General features: G+C 35.2%; 1 protein-coding gene across 5 annotated transcripts in view; it reads left to right on the top strand.

Moving 5' to 3' along the window:
* The window catches only part of KBTBD3 (kelch repeat and BTB domain containing 3), a 27,691-nt gene extending 8,113 nt beyond the window's left edge, over positions 1-19,578 (top strand). For 3 of the 5 annotated variants that reach the window (XM_033208015.1, XM_033208011.1, XM_033208014.1), the window contains 2 exons: positions 11,514-11,758; positions 16,191-19,578. In XM_033208015.1, coding sequence (XP_033063906.1) covers positions 11,526-11,758; positions 16,191-17,796 — 1,839 coding nt within the window. In that variant the 5' untranslated portion in view covers positions 11,514-11,525 and the 3' untranslated portion in view covers positions 17,797-19,578. Of the gene's footprint in view, positions 1-10,094; positions 10,172-11,513; positions 11,759-14,873; positions 14,999-16,190 lie in introns of those variants that run through there. The other 2 variants (XM_033208012.1, XM_033208016.1) reach the window with 2 other exon arrangements.

Genomic DNA, 19,578 nt, shown 5'->3' with positions numbered 1-19,578 from the left:
CTAGTAATTTTTTTCATTATGTGTTGTGCTTTTGATGTCTAAGAGCTCATTAAATGAGACCCTGGTTACAAAGATTTTCTTCTGTATTTGCCTCTAAAAATTTTATATTTTACATTTAAATCTATGACCCGTTTTGAGTTAATTTTTACATAAAGTATGAGGTATAGGTCAAGGTTCATTTTTTGTTGCCTGTGGATATCCATTTTCTTCAGCATTTTTTGTTAAAAAAGATTCTTTTTCTTCCATTGAATTGCATTCGCACCTTTGTCAAAAGTCACTTGGCTATACTGTGTGGGGCTATTTCTCAATTGTGTGTTGCGTTCCACTGATCTATGTGTCTCTCCTTTCACTAATATTACACACTATTGATTACCATAACTATAGTAAGTCTTGAAATCAGGTAGACTGATACTTCCCTCATTATTATTCTTTTTGGTTGTGTTAGATATTCTATTTTCTTTATCATTCCATGTAAATTTTACAGTAATCTCATCTGTATATACAAAAAATTGTGCCAGGATTTTGATTTAAAAATGTGTTAAACCTTTATATCAGTTTAGGGGGAATTAAGGGGACATCTTTATTAAGTTGACTTTTCCAATTTGCAGACATGGCATGTCTTTCCATTTTAGTCTTCTTTGATTTTTTTTAGCATTTTATATTTTTCAGCATACAAGTCCTGTGCATGTTTTGTTAGATTTATACGTAAGTATTTCTTTCACTTCTTTTTTTTGAACTGTTATACTTTTAATTTTTGTTTCTATGTGTTTATTGCTGGTATATAGAAATATGATTGATTTTTTTTGTGATGCTCTTGTGTCCTGTGGCATTGCTGAACTTGCTGATTAGTTCTATGAGGTTTTCTTCTCATAGATTCCTTTGGATTTTCTACATAGGCTATCTTGGAATTTGCAAATAGAGGCAGTTTTGTTTCTTCCTTTCCAATGTATATGCCTTTTATTGAATTTTCTTGTTTTAGTGTGCTTGCTAGAGCTTACATTCCCTTGGAAACTGAATAATACACTTCTAAATAAGTGTGAACTTTGATGAATAGCGGTGGTAAGGGCGGACATCCTTGCTGTTTTCCTCATATTATGGGGAAGGCATTCCATAATTTAGCATAGTGTTATCTATAGGTTTTTTGTAGATTTTCTCTACTAAGTTGAGAAGGGGGAACTTTTCCCCTCTCTTTCTCTTTTGCTAAGAGTTTTTCCCATAACTGGGTGTTGTATTTTTTCAAACGGTTTTTATGCATCAATTGATATGGTCTTGTGGTTTTTCTTCTTTAGCTGCCTAATAGGATAAATTACACTAATTGGTATTCAAATACTGAAACAGCCTTACATCCTTGGATAAACTTACTTAGCCATAGTGTATAATTCCTTTTATATGTTGCTGAATTTTTTTGCTAATATTTTTAAACGATTTTTGCCTCTATATTTGTGAAGTATATTGGTCCATAGTATAGGGTTTTGGTTTTTGTTTGTTTGTTTTGGGTACTGTCTTTGTCTGTACCACAATAATACTCACTTCATAAAATTAGTTGGGAATCTTCCCTCTGATTCTGTTTTCTTGAAGAAGTTGTGTAGAACTGGTATTAATTCTTCTTTAAACTTTTGGTAAATTTAATTTCTTTAATGGTTACAGGGCTGTTCAAATTGTATATTTATATATTTCATATTGGGTGAGTTGTAGCAAGGTAAGCACTTAATGCTAAAAATTTTCCTCTCAGCACTATTTTAGCCACATCATACACATTTTGATATATTGTATTTTAGTTTTTATTCAGTTCAATGTATTTTTTAAATTACACTTGAAACTTTCTCTTTGATGCATGGATTATTTAGAAGTGTGTTATTATGTTTCTAAGTGCATGGAGATGTTTATGTTATCTTTTTGTTACTGATTTCTGGTTTGATTTCATTGTGGTGAAAGAATATAATCTGTGTGATTCCAATTCTTTTAAATAATTTGAAGTTTGTTTTATGGGACAGGATATGGTCAATCTAGATATATGTTCCATGAGCACTGGGAAAGAATATGTATTCTGCTGTTGTTAGGTGGAGTTTTCTATAAATGTTGATTAGATTCTGTTGATTGATGGTGTTGTTGAGCTCTATATGCTTACTGACTTCTTGTCTAGTTCTATGAATTTTAGAGAGAAGGGTGTTGAAGTCTCCAGCTATAATAGTGGATTTGTCTTTTTTTTTTTTCAGTTTTATCAGTTTTTACTTCACATATTTTAGAGCTGTATCATTTGGTGCATATAGATTTTTGATTGCTAGTCTTCTTGGTGCTGGGTGGACATTACATAACATTTCTTTCCCTTGCTCAAGTCTGCTTTATCTTGTAATTGTATTGCCATGCCTGCTTTATTTTAATTAATGCTTGCATAGTATATCTTTTCCTATCCTTTTACTTTTAACCTGCTTATTACATTTGAAGTCAGTTTACTTGTAGGAGGCATAAAGTTGGGTCACTTTTTAATCTACTCTGGTAATCTGTCTTTTAATTGGTGTATGTAGACCTCTTACATTTTGTGCAATTATTACTATGTCGGTATTGAAGTCTGTAATTTATTTTCTGTTTTCTGTTTATTCTGTTTTTATTTTTTTTTTTTTTTTTCTGTCTCCTGTGGCTTACTTGAACTTTTTTTAGAATTTAATTTTGATTTAGCTATAATAATTTATAAATGTTATCTCTTTGAATAGTTTTTTTTTGTTTGTTTGTTTGTTTTTTTTGTTTGTTTGTTTGTTTTTAGACGGAGTTTTGCTCTTGGCGCCCAGGCTGTAGTAAAGTAGTGTGATCTCAGCTCACTGCAACCTCTGCCTCCTAGGTTCAATTGATTCTCCTGCCTCAGCCTCCCAAGTAGCTGGGAGCCCACCACCCCAGGTGCCCACCATCACACCCAGCTAATTTTTGTATTTTTAGTAGAGAGGGGTTTTACCATGTTGACCAGGCTGGTCTTGAACTCCTGACCTCAGGCAATCTGTCCGCCTTGGCCTCCCAAAGTGCTGGGATTACAGGCGTGAGCCACCATGCCTGGCCTGCATAAATGTTTTAGTGATTATTTAGCCTTCTCCAATATCATTCTAGTTGGTGGGATAGGAGGAGAATGATAGCAGTACCTCATTATAGCCTGTCATTAGTGAAATTCTAGGCTCTCCATTGCACCCTTGCAGGCTTGAGTGGGTATAGAGCCAGAATTTTTTTGTGTGGTCTTCTGCTGTGGTTGAGTGTTTATTTCCTTAAAACTTTTCTGTCTTGTTAGGTTGCTCCTTTTCTGGTTCTGTGACTAAAGAGGGCGGTTTGGGGGCTGTTTATGTGTGTGCCCACTGGTGTATCAGGGTTGCAGCTTTTGTAGCATCTGGAACGTACTAGGCGAAAGGAATACCCAGGGAACTCACCAGTATGTTGTTCCTCAGGTCACTAGTCAGTCTGATTTCATCTTTCCACTTTTCATCATCTTCATTTATTTGTCTTCATATATATGTGTATATATATATGTTTATTTATATTTATATGTACCTCGAGGGTTTTGTTGTTGTTGTTTTTGTTTTTGTTTTTGTACTTAGCAGGAGAAATAGGGAAAGGTACATCTAAACCTTGCAGGAGAAATAGGGAAAGGTACATCTAAACCTTACTGGAAGCACAGTATTTTTTTAATTAATTAATTAATTTTTTTAATAGGGATTGTATTTATAAGAATCAAATCAAGTATTGTGAATTCTGTAGGCCAGTGCCTGGCACAGCTTACTGGCTTAGCAAATATTAGCTATTATTATCATGTATGTCATCCTTATTAAGAACGATCTTAAATTGCTGTGGTAACTTTTGACAAGTACATTTATAGTTGATCTAAGGAGCACTAAAATTGCTTTCTGAGCTTTCATTTGATATTAAAATCCAGGGTCAGAATGATTCATTTTGGAAATAACATGGACATTTAGTGAAATAAGCATGTTTCTACTAGTTTTATGTTTTTAGGCATATGTTATGTAATCTCTAAGCCTCAATTTGCTGTTTGAAAAAGTAATTATTAATACCAATCTTAAAGGATTATTGTGAGTGTTGGATGAAATAACTGTATACATTATTTATGATAAATCCCGGTACCTTCATTCTTATTATATCACTAAACAACCAAACAACAGATAAATGGTTAGAAACGGAACCATTTATTTGCCTATCAATGTTTACCTGTCAACAGAAATAGAAGTTTTGCTGCATAGTATTGTTCTCCAATTTATTGGTTTAAAGGTCCAAAACATTTTGCTGTGTGATATGGATGTAGGTATTGAATTTAGATTGCTGTGATCATTGTCAAAATTTCCCTCCATATGTGCCCTTTGTTTTCAGTGTATTAACATGCACAGGTTTCTCCTATCTATACCAAAACAGAACAAAATTTCCTGGTATCTACATGCTCCTCTAGCCCCCATCTTGATGAATTTTTTTTGTTTGGTTTTTTGTTTTTTTAGACAGTCTTGCTCTGTCACCCAGGCTGGAGTGCAGTGGTGCGATCATGGCTTACTGATGATCGCACCACTGCCTCCTCGAATATTTAAAAAAACACATAATTGGCTGGGTGCCGTGGCTCACGCCTGTAATTCCAGCACTTTGGGAGGCCAAGGTAGGTGGATCACGTGGTCAAGAGATTGAGACCATCCTGGCCAACACGGTGAAACCCCATCTCTAATAAAAATGCAAAAGTTAGCTGGGTTCGAACCCAGATCGAACCTCTGCCTCCTGGGTTCAAGCGATTCTCCTGCCTCAGCCTTCCGAGTAGCTGGGATTACAGGTGCCGGCCACTACACCTGGCTAATTTTTGTATTTTTAGTAGAGATGGGGTTTTATCACGTTGGCCAGGTTGGTCTTGAACTCCTGAACTCAGGTGATCCACCTGCCTCGGCCCCCCAAAGTACTGGGATTACAGGCGTGAGCCACCATACCCAGCCTTGATGAACTTTTTAAAAGAATAATGTATATAAATTGTGCCCATTATTTCCACTTAACTCCACTGTAATCTGTTCTCTCCCCACTTTACCCCAAATCATCAGTGACTCTTTTCCCATCACCTTTTGATGATACAGGTGACAACTTCATACTTGAAACTGTCTTCCCTTAGTTTCTACTGCCTCTCCTGGTTTTCCTCCATTTCTCTCACTGTTCTTTGTGAATTCTTCCTCAGCCATATACCTTACTCACTTTGTGTCATTCACAAATTATATTTTCCACTATATTTTCAATCCATCTAGACCAGCACTGGATATGTAGCAAGTGCTCCACAAATAGCATGTATACATTTTGATCGCATATAGAACAAAAACAGGCTGGGTGCAGTGGCTCACACCTGTAATCCCAGCATTTTGGGAGGCCGAGGCGGGCGGATCACGAGGGCAGGAGTTCGAGACCATCCTAGCCAACATGATGAAACCCTGACTCTACTAAAAATACAAAAATTATTGTATATTTTTGAACAAAAACATTGTGAAACAAATATTCAGTATCTACCCACATGCATTTCCCCACGTCTCCCCTACTGGATAGCCTGGAGGCAGGGATAGTAATTACTGCTTTAGAATGTTCCATGTTGATCAAATATCCTTGCCAACATCTATTATTCTAATCTTTGAGAGAATTTTTAGAAATCCAGCGGAATCTAAGGTTATAGGAGATAATGTGTCTTTTGATTCTCAGTGTCTAACTTCCTCTAACACATAGAGGGATTTAAATACATATCTTTTCATCTAGGCAACCTGGACTGAGTCAACCGCTTCTGTAGTTATTTTAGACAGGCCATAGAGATGCCCTATATTACTTTTATAGGTTATTGATGCCCCAGCTCATCACTAGACTGGAGAATGAGACCAGGAGTAACATCTTGGCTACATTGTGACACTGAGAAGACACCTTGATCCTTTGCACAGCTTTAACACATATCTGTCAAAGTAGTATAGACTGTTTTCAGTCATATTGTCTGTTTATCTATGTTGCATGCCCTTTTGCATAGTGTAAATACTTCCTGGCTATTCCTTATTTATTTATTTAGAAACAGAGCCTCACTCTGTCACCCAGGCTATAGTGCAATGGCGTGATCTTGGCCCACTGCAACCTCTGCCTCCTGGGCTCAAGCGATTCTCTCGGTGAGCCTCTCAAATAGGTGGGGTTACAGGCACCTGCCATCATGCCCGGCTAATTTTTGTATTTTCAGAGAGATGGGGTTTCACCATTTTGGCCAGGCTAGTCTTGAATTCCTGACCTCAGGTGATCTGCCCGCCTCAGCCTCCTAAAGTGCTGGGATTACAGGGTGAGCCACCACTCACGGCCCCTGGCAATTTCTTTTAAACTTATATTCATCATCTTGGAGTTAGGGAGGCTGGTTCAAGTCTCCCACCAATTCTCTATTATTTCCTTTGACACTGTAGATGAAACGACTTTGCAATGATAGCTCTTATGTTCAACTTTGTTCTTATGCCGTAGAAATTATTAGAGAGCTGCTTTTCTTGTCCCTTCCTCCACCATTTTATAAGTGTAAACTTATTGTCAATTAAATGATTTTCTTTTCTTTTCTGTTAAATTTCTTAGAAAATAAGCCTTAACTTCCACTTATTTTACACATATTATATGCTAAATTACTTTTGTTGTTGTTGTTGTTTTGTTTTTGTTTTGAGACGGAGTCTCTCTCTGTCGCCAGGCTGGAGTGCAGTGGTGCAATCTCGGCCTACTGCAACCTTTACCTTTATCTTCCAGGTTCAAGTGATTCTCCTGCCTTAGCCTCTCGGGTAGCCGGGACTACAGGCGTGCGCCACCACCCCCAGCTAACTTTTGCATTTTTATTAGAGATGGGGTTTCACCGTGTTGGCCAGGATGGTCTCAATCTCTTGACCACGTGATCCACCTACTTTGGCCTCCCAAAGTGCTGGAATTACAGGCGTGAGCCACGGCACCCAGCCAATTATGTGTTTTTAAAAATATTCTCAACAACACAACTAGATAGATACAGTTTATCTGCATTTTACAGATGATGAAAATAATAATAAAAAATTAGAAGTTATTTGCCTCAAATGTATCACAAGTAAATGCTGAACCAGCATTAGAACTCAAGCCTGATTCTAATGCTCTCCTTTTTCTTTCATTTCACTTTGTTAAAAGAAAAGCTTTAGACAAATACAATTTAACAGAGTTTGAGCAAAGAGCAATTCATGAATCAGGTAGCATTCAAAACTGAAAGAGGTTCAGAGAGCTCTACTCCAGCAGTGTGACCAGCAAGCTTTTATAGGTTGAACATGGAAACAAAGTAGAGAAATTACCTGATTGACTACAGCTAGGCATTTGCCTTATTTGGATATTGTCTGATGGAAGTTTCCTATTTGTAACCAGTAGGTTGGTTGACAGTTTGTGATTGGCTAAGGCTTGTTTTTGGTTTTTGGTTTTTAAGTCAGTTACAATAAATGTTTCCAAGTTAAGTTTCAGTTCTCTTACATAAGAGGCCTTGTTACAGAGATAATCTCAGGCTAATAGCCGTCTTATTTAACAACATTATATCATACTCTTGGGAAGATATATGATTTTTATATAAGCTAATATGTCACATCTGTGTATTTTATAAATATTAGAAAAGGAGATAAAACATGCATAGTTTTAAAAACAGTCTTACAAGTGACTTATGAAGATGCCTTGTGAGGTAAAGAATTAGTCCTGGGACATTAGCCATGTATAATTGTCTTTATGCCTCACTCTAATTTGAAATACTCTTTTTCCATCCTAGGTCATATGTTATCAACATTGTTAAGATTTGAACTGTCGTGATAGTTGATTTCATTTATAAGCTTGACTGGGCCATCTGGTGACCAGACATTTGGTCAGACATTCTGAACATGTCTGTAAGGATATTTCTGGATGAGATTAACATGTGAATCAGGAGACCAAGTAAATCAGATTTTCCTATGTGGTGGGCCTTATGCAATCAAATGAAGAATTGAATAGAATAAAAGACTGAGTAATAGGAAATTTATCCTGCCTATTTGAGTTGGGACATACATCAGTCTTTTCCTGCCATTGGACTCAAATTGAAAAATTGACTCCTCTTGGGTCTTAAGCTTGCCAGCTTTTGAACTGAAACTTAAACCATTGGCTGTTGTGGTTCTCATGCCTTTGGACTTGTACTGAAAGTGTACTGTCAGCTCTCCTGGGTATCCAGCTAACTAGTTATAGATTTTGGGGCTTCTTAGCCTCTATTACCATGTGAGCTTATAATAAATCAATCTTGCACTGTCTGTCTCTCTTGCTCTCTCTCTCTGCCCTCATCTTCACCCATCGTATTGGTTTTGTTTTCTCTAGTTCCTTTTCCTCAGAATTAACCTCCAAACCTTTCATTATCTCTCTTCCTCCATGATACCCACTCTCATTTTTAATATGTCTCCCTATTCACATTTACTCAGAATGCTACACACAAAATGATTTCTACAAGTCACTTAGATTTCCAGCAGTACTGCCAATTACAGCCTATTAGTTTCTCCTGCACACACGGGCACATACACACCTCCACAGTCACACACACATTCACACAGGCACACTATTTTTCCACACAGTATAATGGCTATCCAGTGGAACTTTCTGTGATGATGAGAATGTTTTATATTTGCTTTGTTTAATACAGTAGTCACTAGGCAGATGTATTAATCTGACTTATTCAGAAAAACAGAACCAAAGGGATATATATAGATACACACATATATATGTATATGTATTTGTACTATACATATGTATAGGTATTTTTACTATATATATGTATATGTGTGTGTGTATATATATATATATATATATATATATAGAGAGAGAGAGAGAGAGAGAGAGAGAGAAACTATAAGGAATTGGCTCATGTGATTATGGAAGCTGAGAAGACCCAAGATTTGCAGTCAGCAAGTGGGAGACTTAGGAGAGCTGGTGGTATAGTTCCTGTTTGAGTTCCAGCTTGAAGTCAGGCAGAAAGAAAGAGTTCTTTCTTATTCAGCCTTTTGTTCTATTCAGACCTTCACCAGACAGGATGAGGCACAGCTACAGTGGGGAGGACAATCTGCGTTAGTCAGTCTACCAATTCAAGTGTTTAATCTCGTCTGAAACACCCTCACAGACATACCCAGAAGTAATGTTTAACCAAAAATGTGGGCACTCTGTGTCCCAAACAAGTTGTTACTCATCACACCACATATGACTGACCACTTAAATGTAGCTAGAGCAATGATGGACCTGAATTTTTTAGTTGTATTTACTTACAAGTAATTTAAATAGCTACACATGGCTCATGGTTACTGTATTGCATAGCGCAACAGTAGATTGTCTTGGTCCTGGAATGGAGCTTTAATTGATGCTGTAGGACAATTTAGACTACTACTCCAGTATCTAGCTTCCACCTAGGTCTCTTGGAACACCTGCTCTGGGAGAACCAAGCTCCATGCAAAAAGCCCAGTCACTCTGACACTGTCATGCTGTGAAGAAGTGCCAGCTAGCCACTTGGAGAGGGTGCGTTAAGAAAGAGAAAACCTTAATGATCAGCGAGGATGAGTTTTTTTCCATATGTTTGTTGACCACATAACTGTCTTCTTTTGAGAGTTGTCTGTTCGTATCCTTTGCCCACTCTTTGATGGGCTTTTTTGTTTTTTTCTTGCAAATCTGTTTAAGTTCCTTGTAGATTTTAGATATTAGACCTTTTTCAGATGGGTAGATTACAAAAATTTTCTCCTATTCTGTAGGTTGCTTGTTCACTCTGATGCTAGTTTCTTTTGCTGTGCAGAAGCTCTTTAGTTTAATTAGATCCCATTTGTCAATTTTGGCTTTTGTTGCAATTGCTTTTGGTGTTTTAGTCATGAAATCTTTGCCCTTGCCTATGTCCTGAATGGTATTGCCTAGGTTTTCTTCTAGGGTTTTTATGATTTTGGGTTTTATATTTAAGTCTGTAATCCATCTTGAGTTAATTTTTGTATAAGGTGTAAGGAAGGGGTCCAGTTTCAGTTTTCTGCATGTGGCTAGCCAGTTTTCCCAACACCGTTTATTAAATAGGGAATCCTTTCCCCATTGCTTGTTTTTGTCAGGTTTGTCGAAGATAAGATGGTTGTAGATGTGTGCCCACATGGTATATGATTTCACAAAAGATTGAATAAAGAAGCAGGTATGAGAATCTAGTTGTCTTCCATTAAGCCAGATGTTAAAAAGATTTGCAAAAATATAAAAGAATGTAACCCTTCTCAAGAAACTTTTTTTTTTGTTTTGGAAAATAGTTATTTTAGTTATCCATTTACATATTTTTGTAGTTATCTATAGTTATATACATAGGCATGTATATAAAATGGATATATGTGAATATGTATATTAAATAGATATATTGAATATAGTTATATAAATTTTTTTCTTATTTTTAAATGAATCAATAAATATTGAAGTGTTCTCAGAAAAAAACAAAAAAAGAAGAAAGATCCCCATCTCTTCCAGCCATCCCAGCTGAATCATCAGAAATATGAATGAGGAAACCATACTGGACATGTAACCTAGTCAGACCTTCAGATGGCTTCAGTCACAGCTGCCATTTGCCTGTAGTTATATGAAAGCTCACAAGCAAGAAGCATCACCTCAACTCACAGGAACATGAGAGATTATAAATTGTTGTCTTAAGGCACTCCGTTTTAGGGTGATAACTGGAACAGAAATGTAGAATCAAGGTTTTCTATTTGTCTGGCTCCGAAAGTTCCCAATCCTGTTTTCCTTTCTGTTTCCCACTTCCTTGCTTTGGATAATGCAACTTTTATGTTTAGAGCTGAATTTGCAGTTCCAAGATACTCACAATTATCTGATCTTTACCTGTCTTGGATTTCTGACCTCATGTTTAAAAAATCTTTCTTAATTAAGATTTATGCGGTTTTCTTTTCTACTTTTAAATAGCCCAACTTAGAAAAGTGCTTGCCTTTTTCTTCTTTACTAAAGCCATAAATAATTAATGCAATCTAACACTCTGATCTTTTTCAACCAATTATCTTGTAAAAGTCTAACCTCAGGAGATATATAGTTTATGCTCCAAGATCAGCATTTTAACAGCTACTTTGCTACCAGAAGAGAATGGATTGGAAAAGAGGGGGATTGTGTTGGGCATATACTCAATAATTATGTTAGAAATAACACTTCTTATGTATAATAATAATATTAATTATGTAGTGAAATCCTATATAAGCTATTTATACAACTTGTACATTTGGCTATTTAACACAGTTACATAGGCTTGAATGTTAGCCCTTATGAAAAATATACTTTTATTCCAATGAGCTCAACATTTATGAAAATTCAAAAGGAATTTAATATTAAATGTCAGGAAAACAAATGTTTAAAACAAGTTTTACTGTCTTATTATGTTTCTTAGTGGCTATTCTTGTGTATTTCACATCAAAAGGGCAAATTTTGGAGTCTGAAACTTACATTAGGTCTCTACTACATCAGTGATTTTTTTGTTGTTGTTGTTCTAGTTCTAAGGACATATGGAATTGGCTATGGATAATTCATATGCTTTCAATCAACGAAGCACCTGTAATGGAATTCCATCTGAGAAGAAAAACAACTTCCTTGTATCAGAAGATCATGGACAAAAAATCTTAAGTGTACTACAGAATTTTAGAGAACAAAATGTCTTTTATGATTTCAAAATAATTATGAAAGATGAAATAATCCCATGTCATCGTTGTGTGTTAGCAGCATGCAGTGACTTTTTCAGGTACTTTACCTTGTCTATGCCTCACATTTTGTGATTTGGATAATTAGGTTCTATTTTATACTGGACTCAAGTTTCCCCCCATAGGAACATGCAACAGTAATTTTTAATTCTTAAAAAAAAAAAAATTAGGCTGGGCACGGTGGCTCACGCCTGTAATCCCAGCACTCTTGAGAGGCCAAGGCAGGCAGATCACCTGAAGTCAGGACTTCAAGAGCAGCCTGGCCAACATGGTGAAACTCTGTCTCTATTAAAAATGCAAAAATCAGCCGGGCGCAATGGCGTGTGCCTGTAATCCCAGCTACACAGGAGCCTGAGGCACAAGAATTGCTTGAACCCAGGAGGCTGCGGTTGGGGTGAGCTGAGATCGCACCACTGCACTCCAGCCTGGGCGACAGAGTGAGACTCCATCTCAAAAAACAAAATGAAAAGCAAAAAACCTAATTAGAACCAAGATTACCTAATGATTTTTTTTTTTTTTTAAGACAGAGTCTCACTCTGTCGCCCAGGCTGGAGTGCAGTGGCGCGATCTCAACTCACTGCAAGCTCCGCTTCCCAGGTTCACGCCATTCTCCTGCCTCAACTTCCTGAGTAGCTGGGACTACAGGCGCCCACCACCACACCCGGCTAATTTTTTGTATTTTTAGTAGAGACGGAGTTTCACTGTGTTTACCAGGATGGTCTTGATCTCCTGACCTCGTGATCCACCCGCCTCAGCTTCCTGAAGTGCTGGGATTACAGGCGTGAGCCACTGCGCCCAGCCATGATTTTTTAGTAGGAGAGAATTTAAGACTACCTGTTTTTAAAGTACAGGTCTTCCCAGGTCAGCATTTACCAAAGTTCTCTGGAACATTGATCCCTTGAAATACTCTGGGACAAAAAAAAAAAAAAAATTTGTTATGGTGTCATCTTTGTTTGGGGGATCCCTGTATTGTATTATTTTAGAAAAAGAAGATGACAGGTTGAACAAAAATGGAAGCAAAATTTGAAGAAAATATCTCTGAGAGAAAAGCAAATTTCAGTCCTATGTTGTATTCTTGTATTATGGGGAGAGGAGGCTCTAACCGATTTAAAAATTTATCCTCTCCTTAGCAAAGATATCTTTTTAATTAGGGAAAAGTACTTCTTAGCTATAAGGCATTTCTTAAAAGCACTCAGCTTGTTCTAATTCTAAGCAACCTTCTGAATATAATTTGGTTTCCCATGTAGATCGCCCTAAAGAGAATGTCCTATTCCTAACACTGCAGTAATCACTATGATGACAGCAGGTTTCCGATTCTGCAAGGTTAAGGGCCAGACACATGACCTTGCAATTACTGTGTTAATTGTATCAAGGTAGTACTATCCTGTGAGGCTTCTTGGTCAATAGACAAGCCCCTTTTGGTGAAACCCTGATCTTCAGCCTTCCTGGTTATATTACAATAAACTTAAATCCTAATAGCAATATTTTGCATTATGTTCATTCGTGAAAGCAATTTTAATTTGAATTAAGCAGGGTTTAAATCTCCAATAAACTCGATTAAAAAATAAAGTTTAAGATATAGAAATACTAAGATGCATATTTTATATGCAAGTTAATTTATACTATTTTGAATCCTAATTTTAACCCTTATTTTTTTACCACCATCTTATTAGATCTCACCCTTATTGCCTTTAGAGTAAATCTTACAAGCTAGATTTCATTCAACAAACATTTACTGATATATACTTTTCTAAACATAAATTTACTGATATTTACTGATATATACTTCCTGCTAAACACCTGTTCCTGTAGGGGCTCTTGCTTTGAAATTGGGAGCAATGGCTTAGTACTGCAGCACAGTTTACTGGGGCCATGGAGCCTACAACAGTCTTGAACTAGCTGTTTGCCTAATTTGACTATATGCCTTCATCTATTCTTTTTATTTCTTATCTCGGGTAATCAAAGTTGTTCTTTGAACTTCACTGGGGCCCTTATTGTCTTATACTCTGTCACTCTTATTTCCACCAGTGTCTTCCCTCCTCTCTTTTCTTCCATGTAACTCTTTTCTTTCCCCTTATCCTTCAGATCCCCTCTTCATCACAGGAAGCTGTGTAGTACAGTGGTTAAGTAGTTGGCCTTTTAATACGTATGCCCTAAATCTAAATCCAAGCTCTGCCATTTACTAGACATGTTTTATTAGTCAAATTACTTAATCCCTTCAGGCCTCAGTTTCCTCATTTGTAAAAAAGTAGGATTATAAAAATAGGACTTAATTCATAGAATTATTGTATTGCTTAAATGAAATAATGTATAAGTAGTAATTAGCACCATACCTACTACATTCAGTTAATATTAGCTGCTATTATTATTATTTCTAAACCTAGCAAAAATATAAATAATCTGGTGTGAACACACAGCTTGATTTCCCTGTAATGTTTTCATGCTAATAAAATATTCTGTGTAGGCATTTGAATGTCTAGACCTGCACTCTTCTTGATGTTGTTTTTTATTCAATTTATACATAATTTTTGCACATAGTTCTTTGTTCAGCTTACTGCTAGTTTTTTATAGGTCTGCTTTTAGTTTTTAAAATTACTATTAGAACAATGTGTTTTTAAAGTTTTCTACCTGGTATAGATAACAAAAGTATCAGATCCTTTATTACCTATAGTACTTTATTAAATTAGTACATAGTTTACATTAAAATATGTACATATGTAATAGACATTTGACACTTTACACTCTCCTATAATGCTGCTAATTCATAATATGATCAAACTCACTTAATGGAGTACTGAAAGTATAAAATAAAAATGTCAGAAAAGTACACAATGCATGAAAATATCCCTCTTACAGTGTTTTTGGAAAACGAAAATTATTATTGAGAGGAAGGTCTCATTGGAGACAAGAAATTGAAAAGGAATCGCACATACTTTATACATACTTTATGATAAGATGGTAAATTGGAGATAGATGTTAACTGGGTACTTTGAGATGAATAGGATGAAGTATAATCTTACATGTGTCTTTTCAAAGAAAATGTGGAAGCTGATAGTAAATTATAAATACATCAAATCTGATAGAAAACATTTCTTAAAATAATGATAGCAATAAAAGCTAATACTTTGCATCAATTAACCCATTTATTCCTCTCAGCACTCAATGACATAGATACTACCAGTACCTCCATTTTCAGATGAAGAATTCGAAGCACAATAAAGTTAAGTCACCTCCCCAAGGCCACTCAGCTAATAAGTGGCAGAGGCTACATACACTGGCAGGTGGGCCCGATGGACCATATAGCCAGCTGGGCTATATGGACTCTTAATATTATCCTAAACTGCTGTAGATGTCTTAATAATCTATATAATTATTATCACAGATTAATATTTCTATTGATATTCATTATTAAAAAACCCTGCATAATGTGTAACATTTTGCAAGTTCCCTTGTATTTTTCAGTTGGATGTTGTACTTTTTAAATAGATTTCATTGCCTTCTGGAGTAGACTCTGATAAGTAAATTGGTTTTCCCCTAGAATACTTTGGGCAACTAGGAACACTGCTCAGAAAGACATCCTGGACAATACTGGCACAAATAAAAATCATTATTAAACCAGAACCAGTAGTAAAATACGTTTTGCTCCATAACAATGCATTTCCAAGTAATTTATGTTTTTACCTAAACTGAGCCAAAGAAATTCCCAGTTCCTTAGATTCTGTCAACTTTACCATGTAGCAATAAAACCAAACTTATTATGAATAACTTTCAAGCTAGTCTAATTATTCAAATTTGGGGACCTATCTTCATCTCTCAGTGCCTATTAAATTCTTTTTCTTTTTTCTCACCTTTTTGCTTGATGTGGTTCACTGTTGCTGTTTAGTTTTAGGAGATCACATGCCCCTTCTCCTAAAGAACTTGATAAAATATCTTTTTAGACATGTATCTTATTTGGTGAATTTCGCCCACACAATAGAGTCATTGGAGACATCAGGTATCTCACTGTACTCTTTTCTATTTCATTAATGTAAAATCAAAGATGAATTTGAAAGAGACTTTTAAATTCTAAGCTCTAAATAATTATATTTTAAGTAATTTTACTTATCACCAGCACAGTTGTTACTAATTAATCCATAAATAAAGAAATTTGACCATCAGCAAGATTTTGCCCCAATAGTGTTAATAATAAATAAGAATCAAATCAGTATACAAAATTTGAATATTTTTATAGTCTTTTTTTATTAGTTGTTATATAGCTCAGCTGTAATGTACATATTTTGTAATATAGGCATTTTGTAATATGTTTATTGGCAGATAAATATGGTATATAATTCTAGATATTAGGATGCAATTAAAACATGATTTTATAAATATATTTTAAGTCAAGAGTAAGGAAACCTCCTTAAGGTAATATTGAAAATAATTATGGAATAAAATATTCCTGTTGTTTTTCTGTGTTCTTTATTTTTGCAGGGCTATGTTTGAAGTAAACATGAAAGAAAGAGATGATGGAAGTGTTACCATTACTAATTTGTCCTCCAAAGCAGTAAAAGCATTTCTTGATTATGCCTATACTGGAAAAACAAAAATAACAGATGATAATGTGGAAATGTTCTTCCAGTTGTCATCATTTCTTCAAGTTTCCTTCCTATCCAAAGCTTGCAGTGACTTTTTAATAAAAAGTATTAATCTTGTCAATTGTTTACAGTTATTATCTATATCAGATAGCTATGGCTCCACCAGTTTGTTTGATCATGCATTACACTTTGTACAACATCACTTTTCTTTATTATTTAAATCCAGTGATTTCTTAGAGATGAATTTTGGAGTACTACAAAAATGTCTGGAATCAGATGAATTAAATGTTCCTGAAGAAGAAATGGTACTGAAAGTTGTCCTTAGTTGGACTAAACATAACTTAGAATCAAGGCAAAAGTATCTGCCTCATTTGATTGAAAAAGTAAGATTGCATCAGTTATCTGAGGAGACACTTCAGGACTGTCTGTTCAACGAAGAGAGTTTACTCAAAAGCACAGACTGTTTTGACATAATCATGGATGCAATTAAGTGTGTGCAAGGTTCTGGTGGACTCTTCCCTGATGCTCGACCATCCACAACTGAGAAATATATATTCATTCACAAAACTGAGGAAAATGGAGAAAATCAATATACATTTTGCTATAATATTAAAGCTGATTCATGGAAAATACTGCCGCAATCACACCTGATTGATTTGCCAGGATCTAGTCTTTCAAGTTACGGAGAGAAAATATTCTTGACAGGTGGTTGCAAAGGGAAATGTTGTAGAACGGTTCGACTGCATATTGCTGAGTCATATCATGATGCCACTGATCAAACCTGGTGCTACTGTCCAGTCAAAAACGATTTCTTCTTGGTATCAACTATGAAAACACCAAGAACCATGCATACATCAGTTATGGCTCTCGATAGATTATTTGTCATAGGTGGAAAAACTAGAGGATCCCGGGACATTAAAAGTCTTTTAGATGTTGAATCTTACAATCCGCTTTCCAAAGAATGGATATCTGTTAGCCCACTACCCAGAGGCATATACTATCCAGAAGCAAGTGCATGCCAAAATGTCATTTATGTTCTTGGATCAGAGGTAGAGATTACAGATGCTTTTAACCCATCACTTGATTGCTTTTTTAAATATAATGCTACAACTGATCAGTGGTCTGAACTAGTAGCAGAGTTTGGACAATTTTTTCATGCAACATTAATTAAAGCTGTACCAGTAAACTGTACACTGTATATATGTGACCTTTCCACCTATAAGGTTTATAGTTTTTGTCCAGACACTTGTGTTTGGAAAGGCGAAGGATCTTTTGAGTGTGCAGGCTTTAATGCAGGTGCAATCGGAATTGAAGATAAAATTTATATATTAGGTGGTGATTATGCACCAGATGAAATCACAGATGAAGTGCAGGTCTACCACAGCAACAGGTCTGAGTGGGAAGAAGTTTCACCAATGCCTAGAGCCTTAACAGAATTTTACTGCCAGGTGATTCAGTTTAATAAATACAGAGACCCATGGTTTTCTAATCTATGTGCTTGAACATTCTAAAACGAGTCCAGTTCTAGTAACGTAACTTGTTAACCAAAATGATAGGTAAAAAGGTCTATACATCTTAATGGAATAAAACGTTCCTGCTTTTAGTTATTATGTATGTACACCATATATAAATAAACAGTTTCCCAAAACTTAAAATACAAAATATATTTTACCAAAAATTATATTGAATGTAATTTAACCTTGGGGAATCCAGAATACTTAGTATTTTCACATGAAACTACAAATCATAGACTCTGACACTTTAATTTTTAAAGTACTCTGTCCATAAAAGATTTGTAGTATTTAGATGGGAGAAATCTCTTGAGAGAGTAAAAATGAATTACACTGCATCTTATATGAAGTAAAAAATTAGAGGTGAGAATCTTGTTACTGCGGGTATGAGTCGTTGAATTCCTATCATTTGTGATAATTGGTTAACTTCTTTTAGGTACCCTTTTTATCCTTTTTTGGTTCAGAAATAATTTTCCAAGCTTTTTAAACAGTACACTAAACATAGTTTAACTTTTTTTAATGACTCATTTTTTTCATTAAGAGCATAAGGTACCATGTTATAATGCCATTAGCAGTTACTTAAATGCTTTAAAAATTGCTGCTTCTATTAGTTTTCAGTGTCAGTTGGTTTCAATTTCTAGCGCTCTCTCTCTCTCTCTCTCTCTCTCTCTCTCTCTCTTGTTTTCTGGTTCAATCTTAGTAAATTAACATTCTGGATTTAATTAGTAGTTCTAGGTTACACCTGGCCTGAGTTTATGTTAGCATGTAACCCTCAATGGGAAATTTTTGGATTCTGGGATGTTAGTACTAAAATACTTTTTATGTATCACTGCTAGATTCCAGCCTAATTGAGGACATAGAAAATTGACCTCTAAGTAATTGGATCATTATTATTGCATTTCTTAAGCTTTGTCTAAATTTGAGCTACATAAAACATTTCAGGATTTAAATTAGTACCATATCAATTTTCTGTGATGATGTATACCAACTATAAAGCACCTTGTTGGTTTACTACTTCAGTAAATTATTCTCAGTGAATTACTTTCTAAATTAAAAAAAAAAAAGACTTGGCTATTGGTATTGATAATAGTATTCACAACCTGCATCTGTTAAGATGTTTGATCTTTAACACAAACAATGTAAGAGTACTGTTGTCATTGTTCTCAGGGAGGTGATTCTGCCTTCCAAGAATATATGTTTCTTTAATCAGTTTAAAAGATAAAAGGCGTTTTGGGTTTTAAGACCCCTGCTTTACATCTCAGGTAATGTGTAGATTGTATTTCTCTGGAACCAAATGTAGTTTTCTACACTCAGTTGTAAATGTTAGTCTTTCTCAAATGTGCACATTCTTTAAAAGTGTGTTCCTAAGTAGAAATATACTTAAATGAAGATTCTCTTATTTTATCATATAAATTTATGCAACCATAAGTTTCAAATGTATTTTTCAAAATGGAATGGAATATTAGAGTACATTTTCATGAAGTTTAAAAATCAAGGAATGTTCCTGATTAGATGATATATTTGTAAGGAGTATTCTGTAAAATTGGTGGCCTTCCTATCTAAGCACATGAGTAGTTGGCTCTGCACTTTGTGTTTTTAAAAAAATGGAAAATTCATTGGAGGCTTTTGTTTGTGTGTGTGTGGCTTTGAAAACAAATTATTTGACAAACACCATAACACAGTGAATAACCTATGTGTGGATTTACTGAACTGTTAATTTAAGCATATATATTAATAGAGTATATTTAAAATAAATATTGTTTTCATCACTGA

This window comes from Trachypithecus francoisi, unplaced genomic scaffold (assembly GCF_009764315.1).
Source record: "Trachypithecus francoisi isolate TF-2019V2 unplaced genomic scaffold, Tfra_2.0 Lachesis_group8, whole genome shotgun sequence".
NCBI lineage: Eukaryota > Metazoa > Chordata > Mammalia > Primates > Cercopithecidae > Trachypithecus > Trachypithecus francoisi.
Note: the sequence above shows the minus strand (reverse complement) of the source record. Positions and strands in the feature narration are given on the sequence as shown.